General features: G+C 35.4%; 2 protein-coding genes across 4 annotated transcripts; both read right to left on the bottom strand.

The window, feature by feature from the left end:
• Positions 1-1027: 1027 nt before the first annotated feature.
• Positions 1028-3414, bottom strand: LOC139689519 (nicotinamide riboside kinase 2). Its single transcript, XM_071586693.1, has one exon. The coding sequence runs from the start codon at positions 3412-3414 to the stop codon at positions 2452-2454; it is 963 nt and encodes a 320-aa protein (XP_071442794.1). The 3' UTR covers positions 1028-2451.
• Positions 3415-3737: 323 nt separating this feature from the next.
• Dpm2 (Dolichyl-phosphate mannosyltransferase subunit 2) lies at positions 3738-9872 on the bottom strand. Of its 3 annotated transcripts, XM_071586711.1 has the most exons (5): positions 9693-9872; positions 9545-9613; positions 9327-9463; positions 6007-6133; positions 3738-3996 (listed from the first exon to the last, which is right to left on the bottom strand). In XM_071586711.1, the coding sequence occupies exon 5, from the start codon at positions 3969-3971 to the stop codon at positions 3738-3740; it is 234 nt and encodes a 77-aa protein (XP_071442812.1). In that variant the 5' UTR covers positions 3972-3996; positions 6007-6133; positions 9327-9463; positions 9545-9613; positions 9693-9872. The 3 variants fall into 3 exon arrangements, with proteins under 3 accessions (XP_071442812.1, XP_071442807.1, XP_071442811.1); XM_071586706.1 differs by lacking the exon at positions 3738-3996 and having other exon boundaries at positions 6013-6133; positions 9693-9871; XM_071586710.1 differs by lacking the exon at positions 3738-3996 and having other exon boundaries at positions 6013-6133; positions 9699-9871.
• Positions 9873-9929: the final 57 nt, after the last annotated feature.

The following is a 9929-nucleotide window of genomic DNA, read 5'->3' as shown; positions in this document are numbered from 1 at the left end:
TAAATTTTCTCAACTATTATGTAATATTTCCCAAACTTGGTTTACCCAGACTTGGATATCAACCCACACCGATATTTTCACTACTTATACCCTTCTGCTTGATTGTCATATTGTAAAATAAAGGCAATGAAGACAAGGCACCAGATGTAAATAAACTATCTAGAAATGACAGGGCTGCTGTTACTTACTTGGAAAAATAAGGGAATTTACTTAGGGGGTATGGCAAATCTGGAATAGTGAAAGGTATTTAAGGAAATTCAGTTGAAAAAAAATTTTTGTGGGCAGCTGTTATGATGTTTAGTCATTATTCAAGGAAGGCTAAGTTGGTATTTTATTTGGTCAGTTTTCCAGTACATATAGCTTATTATAACAAAATAATTGAATATACTCAATTCTTGGCAGCTTGTTTCCTACCATCATATCTTGCAAGTATTCCATGACTGCACTTGTGGTCCCAGTAAGGGTAGTCCAACATGGCCCATGGCTTTGGCTCCTGGGGGTCAAATCCTAGACTTAATTGCTTTCTCCAAAAGTTCACATATATAAAGGGTCAGATTCAAGGAAAGTGTTTGCTTAAGACAGTGCAGTTCGGCAAAAGGACGTGTACGAGGTCTGTTGAACTCCTTTACAAGGGCTGTTTGAACAGAATAATCATAAATTTCATTATTCATGTAAAGTTTTAATTTTATGCCATGCTGTTAGCTTAGTTTTTGGAGGTTTATTGATTTGAATCCAAAATTAGGTCAGCCACAGCTACTGCATTTTGAAACAAGTTCAGTTTGCCTATGTCTGCTTCTGATGATGAAAATGCTTTCCAGGTTTTTCTTGACATTTGGAAATGGAAATAGGTCACATGGGGTTAAGTCTGGACTGTTGGGACAATTAGGAAAACAATCCCAAATGATTATTACAAGTTATAGTTAAAATATTTGTGATGTATGGCCAAGCATAATCATGGTGCTGCATCCATCCTACAGGCTGTCATTGAATCTGGTCATAGAATCAATGAAACTGGTACCAGATATGCAACACACATCCAGCTAACAATGTAACAAAATTAAATGTTGGCATAATAAATTACACATGTAAATTAATAATTTATGATCATTCTTTGTTGAGTAACCATCATACTTAATGATATAATTTTATACCCTTCACCCATTGAATTGCTACACCAGGTTGAGCGCAATGGCAGTCAATTTTTGGGACAGCTCAACTCTCCATTAAGGTGATTGGAAGCCCTATGAATCTGTTACCCCCAAGTTTAGGGTAAGGCCAAGATTATGGCTAAAATTCCACAAAATGTCCAAATACCCTTTCAGTGAATTGGAAAAATGAAATTGTCCTTGCAAGGTAATCCTTTAATAAACATCTTGTAAATAGAAAATTATAGATCAATTTCACATTTGACTTAAGTTTAGGTATAGATTAAATGTCCACATCTGGAATTTACAATAAAATGTGTAGATTACATACGTTGATCTTCAAATAGTTTGGTGTATCTAATACTTAAATTTTGCATAAAAAAGCAAATTATAACACGTTTATATCGTAGGAATTGACCTAATTTGTGAGCTCAACAGCAATAACTTTCCTACAATTTTCACCTCAAGAAATAACTTCAACTTGATTAACTTTCAAAACAAAAAAGTTAAGTTGTAATGTTCAAATACAAATATTGGATTGCATTTCTGAGTTTGCCATCAATGAAGCACAATATATAGTTTGGTAAAAGATGAATTTTATTGATGTGTGACAATTATTATAAAAGTTTCTGTATTAGTTTTGCAGTAAGTTATTGGCCTAGTGAAAAAGTTACTGTTTCAATTATTTATATATGATTTATTAAACATTCTACTTACATATACTTGCAATTCATCCTAACTTGCAACTTGCCTAACATCTCTGCTTGAATGTGCATGATTCGACATAAAAGCCAAAAATAGCTGTATTGCTTGTATTGGTAGGAACAAAATTTCATCTCAAAAAAAGCAATTTCATGATTACTGTTGACAGCAGCATGTGGTGTTCTAATCCTGAGTACCTGGTAAGCATATTGGCATTGAGTAGCTAATGTTCCATTGGTAACACTTTCACAGGGAAAATTTGGCCAACAATGAACATATGTAGAAAAATAATGAATGGAATTGCTGTGCGAGCATCAAGAATCAAGCACACCAGCCCTGAATTAAACAATCATAGTCCTAAGAGAGAGAGAGAGAGATACCACACAAGAGAGCACTCTCTTAAATGCTGAAGGATTAGTGGGATGCAGAAAGTAAATTCAATATATCAATATGAGTACATATACCCCACATTCAAAAGGTATGTAACAAAAATGCAGAAATAAAGAAGTATAAATGTAGGGGTACCAAACTAATATTTTGTGAGAAATTTGAAGGAATGCTTATTATCTGAATACCATAAAGGGCAGTACCATAACTTAACACATTACTTGTCAATGTTAATCCCCTTAACTTCTTGATTCACCAATTCATGAGTTGCCATTTCACTTAAAACATCCTTGAATACTAATTGTGCTATTAATTCCTTATCAAATGAACCTCCATCTAAAACCCTAATATTACCAACCATGCCAAGGCCAGCAGCACCAAACTTGGTTAAAGGCAAGACATCTCCCCCAACTCTCATGTAAAAAGCCTTATTGAAAACTGAATCGTTGCTCACATGAAATTTTTCTGTTCCTCCACTCTCCACACATTCAGTTTCTGTTATATACCCAGATGGGGTTTCATCCTTGCATTTTGCATTTATGTTATCACTAAAAAGTCTCTCTTCTTCCATGCATTCTTCCACTTGCTCCATAGTAAGAGAATCACTTTTATCGACCACTTTTCCTTTTCCCAAAAGTTCATTTCTATGTTTCACATGCTCAGGCCAAATACACTGTTCAAAGTAACCAGGGACATCTGGTGGATCATATGTTCTTTGAACCCTTCTTGCTAGGCAAGCAGCTCGGGAAAGCAGGAAATAATACTTCAGATGACAAAGGGAAGATATTGGTCTGTGATTAAAGATAAGAAATCCCTCTATCAAAAGAATGCCCTTAAGGAGACTGCTAGCTGTTGAGGGCTGCTTAATAATTTCAGTCTCCAGTAACTGCTTTTCTCCAACTTCAGAAGGGTTTGATATAACTTTTAGCACAGCTTCATACATGCCATTGAAGTCAACTGCAGTGGGGATGTCCCAATTAAAGTGGCCAAGAGAAGGTAAGAGTATGTGACGTGGATCATCGAGCTTGAGGAAATAGTCATCTTGTGACATTGTAATAACACTGACATTTTGCTTTCTGGACTGAAAATGCTGAATCAATAAGTCTCTCAATCGAAAAGTAAGCGAAGTCTTTCCTCCACACGTGACACCAGAAATACCAATAACTAACCACTGATACATGTTCTCTTCTTTCAGTACAAAATTATGAAATGATTCTAGTTAAAAAGTTGTATACCAGTCACCCTACATAAACTAACATCTTGAATGATCTTTTACAATGTGTGCAGAGTTTAACATTTCACTTCGGAGGCCAGAGTGTTCAAATTGCAATCATCTATAAATTAAACAACAGTATATGGTGGTCTCAAATGACCATACATATAATTATGACAGAAGGCACAATTCCCACATCAGAGATACAAACACTTTCTTCCCTCTATTTACAAATTAAACACCCAAACTTTTTTGTTGTCCAATTGTGTCATTAACATTAATAATGAATGTTATGCATTTTGGAGTGCCACTATTGTGAACACTAGGAGTCCTCCAATAAATAACATTCCTGACACTGCAGGCAAAATCAAAGCATAACGAATTGGGGGAAAGAGTTTTGGGAATGTGTAGAATGAAGATGGGGAGAGAAATGGCGGCACCCACAGCCACAAAGAATAATACACAAATAGTGATACAGACAACACCAAAATAATTTTGCCAAGCTGTGCATCAGAGACTCCCATTACTCCAATCGATGGCTTCAAATCACTGAAAATGGCAGAAAAAGAAACATTACCACAAAAAATTAAAATAAATCAGCAGTCAGACAGTTATACATGCACACTATGCTATATTTATGACAACCATAAACAGAAGTGAACTGATGAAAAGTAGTGCAATAATTTCTAAACCCAAAATTGAAAAATTGTACACATTTATGTACAGCAAAAAAAAGGTGGAAATCATATTTCTCATATTACCATAAAGAAAAGAAACCAATCATGTTCATAAAAAGGTAAATAGAACATAAAAGCATTCGATAAAGAGGGATACGTTTCTCTCTTTATATCCCTTTAACATTAATTCTTAAATTTTTTTACCAACAACATTGTTTAATTTTTACAGCTATTGGTAGCACACTTATACTTCATAATTAAGCCATTAATACTCATTCATTATGTTAATGTTTTTGCATCCACTTTCCCTGGGGGCCACTAACTGAAATGTTTCCATTCAAAGAACATAAAACTGCCCTGATTCACACTCGAAAAAAATCATTTATTTCCTGGGATGCCCAACTATGGAAAGTAATGCAATTATGTATTTAATATATGTACCCTTTTACTTTTTGTGTTGGAGGTACTGAGGAAACATCCACAGCAGCAAATCTAAAATTTGATATTTGATTCCCACCTAAGAGGTTTTTTTCCGTCTAGGTAATTTCTTGTTTTTATAAAAACTCCAAAGTTAAGGTCAAAACAAATGAATAATTTCTTTATGAATAAGCATTTTGATTTTGGAAATTAAATTTTTACACATGTTTTTGTCTGAACTTAAAATGAACATACCTACAGTCATAAAGCAATGGAAAACGAAGTAGCCAAGACCGTAAACTTAATGGGTCGCTGGCATAAGGGGAATCTTTGCAAAGTTTGAACTAGTGAGTGAGATTCAAAAAGGTCTAACACACCCAAGTGATTGCGTGATGTCAATTTGGTTTTCCATCCTGTGTGAGTACAATGGGTCCCTGGCATAGGAGATATCCTTGCAAACCCTGAGTGTGTGTGTGAATGTGATTCATAAGAGTGAGTGTTATTCCTTAACACACTCTAGTGATTGAGTAGTTGTATGTCTGTTTCCTTAATTTTGCATTGTTTGTGTGTGATTGAGGTACACCTGGGTCACTGTTTTCCAAACACACCCTAGTGACCTAGTGTGTGCTCCCTATCTTCCCTTTACCTGTAACTTTGTTTTTACCTCCCCCCTTTAAACAAACCTAGCGCAAATCAAGTTTACGGTCCCAGATATTTCGTTTTCCATATTTTTATGGATCATGAAGATTAAATTGCCATACGGGACATAAGACATTAAACATAATATGCAAAAATTACTGGTTTTGTCCACACCCATGTTTCCATTCTTCATTTGATGATTGAAATAAAGCAACTTAGCAAACCTTAAATTAAAGACTTATGAAAGACATAGTTCAATAAAAATCATGTGGCCTTTGATTGGGACTGCATGAGGCAAATATATGAGCTCATCTAACACCTGCCTTTTCATTTAAGCCCATGCTTCATAAGAAGCCACAGTCTTCATACAGACTGCAGGAACTGTTCATGGCACCATTGGCTTACATTCATTTATGTCCAAGACAATCCTATCTAACCTGAGTTGCACTACGCAGTTGATTAATTTAAAATACAAACCAATACTTAATGATGAACATTGAAAAATAATTTTTAATGATAAAATAACTAATGATTTCAAAAGGTAATAATTAGCATTATCCAACTAAACTCCACATTGAAACACTATGTATTTTTCAGAAGAACACCACTAAGTATTACGAGGCAAAAAAGGATTCTATTCCACTTTGATTTTTTTAAATAAATGGATTTTCTTCAACATTTATAAAGATCAGATCAGAATTCGTATACACCTTCCTCACCTAATGAATCTTTCAAGGTAAAATTGAAGAGAGACAATATGTATTTGGTAGATAAAATGGAATGCTTTCAATTGAAGATCTGCAAAAGTAAAATATAAATTACTTACTGGTTTGTTAACCTGAGAGAAAGTATTCTTTCTCGAACTTCTCAAAGTCTTCCTCTGTGAAAGCAGTTTTATCTTCAATCACCACAGCTGTTTCTTCTAACTTTTTACAACCAGCACGCACCATGATCTACAGAAGATGCAACAGATAATGCTTTTCATACTAACTAATACTGAAAATGAACTCTACAATGTATCAATAAGGTCATTTGAATGATCAAAATATTACAGTTTTTCAGTTATGATGGTAGTGTTTTCCTGCCATCTCCACAAAACCAATTTCAAAATTATTTTAAAAATACTACCTATTTTTTTGTAAACCAAGATTGCTGCAATTATTTCATACCATGAACAAAGCTGGTCAACACAGCCACTTAATGTGTCCTGCCAAAATGGAGTCGGTCCTGTCCTCAGTCGAGTTTAATGATGTGAGTTATAAAATAAATTATTTTTAATGAGGCTTTCATGAATTGACTCATGAGGCATAAATTTACACATTATGGGCCAAAATATTGAGATAAGATTAATAAAATAAGAACTTATTCCTAAACCTAAATTTACTGAAAACCTTAATATCTTCTTCCACCCAATGGGAGTGAAAGTAGAGATTAATTTCCCAAGTCTTAGTAACTGGTATGATTAGTCTAAATGCAAAGTAACACAGCAATGAAATATGGTATCATGATCCTTAACTGCTAGAAAACATGGAGCAGACTTCTGTCAAAAGATGTTATTGTTCATTATCCATTCACTATTTGAACATCTGTTTGTCCTTGGTGAATGTCCACAAATTTGGGCAAAGGATATCTAGTGTATGGATACCAGTTCATACCATGATTTGAATACTTAAGATACTTAATTATCCAGATAATAAAGCTTTAGAATACAGTATAAAGAGGCACATTATCAAATCGCTAATTGCGGTCAAGTACAATGAGAATATAAGTTAGACTGAGAAGGCCAATATGCAGATAAGTTTCAGTGCAATTGCATGGAAACGAAATGTTTTTCTATGAAAATGACATTGCATTATTGAACTTGTACACTGTACATCAAATGAAGGCTTGATAACTATCACAACTGTGTACTTTAGTCTGAAGTTCATCGATCAGCTTAAGGAGCCTGTGAAGGAAAGGCAATGTCCTAGAGGATGCCAAACATCATCAGGCGGGGAAAACCTTACATAAATTTATACCTCACAAGTCACGAGCATGTCTTTTCAAACACTGCCATCCAAACAAGGGCATCTCTTCCCAAACTCGATTTCTGAACAGCCTCAATGGAGAACTTCCCCAACTATTTTGCATGCCAGAATACTACAGAGAGACTAGGGTGATGTGTACTAAATGTCACAGACCACTTTGCCTACATATGTGTGGTGAGTAATATTAGTTTGAGCTATTTTTAAATGTAACACAACAAAATTACAAAGAAATTAGGTCCTTTTAACATCAACATGTCAGCATACATTTTCGATACTGCCCCTACTAATAGCAAAATAGTGGTGAATTACTCAGGAGTAGAATGCAATCGATGGAAAAATATTGGATTCAGAAATAATAATACAAAAATTATGTCAAATGCAAAAATCTTACATGATTATGAATTTATCATGATTTAAACCGTTTAAGATAACATAAAATTAGAAAGGGTATACATTTATTTTTTTGAAATAATAATCCCATCACTGAGAGTCGGTCTGTAGGAAAAAAAGTATTGAGAGAACTTTCTCTTTCTCTGCCCTAAATTATTTCTTTCTTCATTCTTTGTAACTTCTGCCTGCCTTCATGGTGTTTAAAAAGTCTAAAATCTTCCTTCCTTTTTCCTGCTTACTCAAAATTCTCCCTTCTATCAAACCTTCAATATCTCACTGCCTTTTAATACTTCTGCATCTCATTTCTCTACCTTTTTCATTTCCTCTGATAATTTATTCTCTGCCACCATATATAAAATTTTAGCATTTGTCTTCTTCCCTGCCCATTCTCCATTATCCCACACTCAAATCTCATAAGGTTTCAACCTATGCAGATTATCTTGCCTCAAAGATCAGGTCTCAAATCCATTAAGCACAGCACTCCATATTACAATAGTAGTAGCAGTTTTTAGGAGAGGTGACCAAAAGTTAAGACCATTTGTGCTATTAGCGATGGACAGGAAAGGATGAAGGGTGGAGAGAAACCGGCCTTGGCATTAGCCTGCTCTTAACAAAGGGCACCAAGTGGTCAGCAGTTTAACGTCCCATCAGATGGACGACGCACTCACTCAAAGCTCTCTCCACAAAGCACAAGTAGGGATTGGGATACCACTGAAAAATATCTGCTGCCACGGGAATTCGCACCCGGGCCCTCAGGGCGGGAAGCCAGTATATGAGCCACCACTCCATCCCGATCCCCTCTATATTACAATCTTCATTAATATTTTCCTCATATCTTTACTCCCATTATCATTTATATATTTGTTGCAAATATCCCTTTCACTAATGTAATTCTTCTCCTTTTATCTCCACTGCCATCTAAAATACTGCCCAAAAGCTTGAACTTCTATATTTTATTGCCTGCAACTGTAACGTGTAATGCAAGTGCGATATCAGGCAACCCTTACTCCCTGACAATTACTGCCCATCCCGATCCTCCCTCTGCTATCTTTACCTGTAGCCTCTGGTTCACATTAAAGTTTCGATTAAGTCGCCTGAAGATAGATATAGACACCTTTTCGAAGTTCTAACTTCGTCTTTGAAACCGTCAACCTAGAACAATAGTACCAAGGCAGTAAGACAATGCGAAATTGTCAGGCGGGAAACTCAGAAGCCAACTTCCAAACATCCATTCTGTCAAGCTATGAGACACTCGTTTGAGAAAAATTGAGAAAGGTTAACATGAACATGCCAATAACTATCAACTATAATTTGGCTTACTAAACCACGGTAGGTCATTTCGTAACGAAATGCACTCATGCTACTGGAGGAGATTACGATGGAATTGCTCGAGCTGAAATTACTTTGGGCGCCTGGATGGCAAAACATGGTATAGGGGATAAAGATAATCAGTGGGGCAAGCATTGCAACACTGTTGAAGTCAACTTTAGCATTCCAATACTAAGTACATCTCAGGTCACGACTTAAGCACATGTAACCTTGGAACCCTCTCGATATATGGAAGCATTATACCTACTAGAGAAAACTTACTCAGGAGATCTGGTAAATAACGGTTCTGAACAAATCACAGAAACCACATAACCATTCGTACCCTGACCTGAATTCAACTAGGGCATTTGATGCCTTTGCTTATGAAACAATGTATTCTTCAGCTAGTAACTAAGTATACCTTTGAAGCAACATCTTCATCTAAGCTGGAAGATGCAAGTAGCTTTAGAGTCCGTAAATTATCGTCCGTCCGATCATTCGACAGTAGTCGCCCGCGTATATCTGCAGCTGTCTGCCAAGTTGGGTTACTGCTCTTCTCTGAAAAATGAACAGTGTCGTAATAAGTGTTTGTAATTACAAATCGTGATTGCGAAATGCACTCACAATCGTCACGCTTACTCGCTTCGATGCTACGCTTCAATTTCCTATTCTTTTTTAGTTTTTTTGCATTTCCCTTGCCGGATTTTTCTGTAATAAATACAATTACATATTATTACAAAGAGAAAGTATTTTAGGAGAAGTATTCCGATTAAAAAATATAACTTACCATTACCTTCACCCTCTTTAAATAATTCCAAGGCTCTCTTGAGCACTGATGTAGACATTTCCACAGCATAAATATCGTGCTAGCATATCCTCGTAATTGTGCTCATATTTATAAATGATTTGCCGATAAATTGATTATAATAGTAAGAATGGAAATATGCTTCAGAAAGTAAATGCAGTATATTGCCGCTTTAAGCTTCTGTTTTGTTGTACATATTTTTTCAAATGAGGCTTTCAT

This window comes from Hetaerina americana, unplaced genomic scaffold (assembly GCF_022747635.1).
Source record: "Hetaerina americana unplaced genomic scaffold, ioHetAmer1.1.p SCAF_1, whole genome shotgun sequence".
NCBI classification, from domain to species: domain Eukaryota; kingdom Metazoa; phylum Arthropoda; class Insecta; order Odonata; family Calopterygidae; genus Hetaerina; species Hetaerina americana.
Note: the sequence above shows the minus strand (reverse complement) of the source record. Positions and strands in the feature narration are given on the sequence as shown.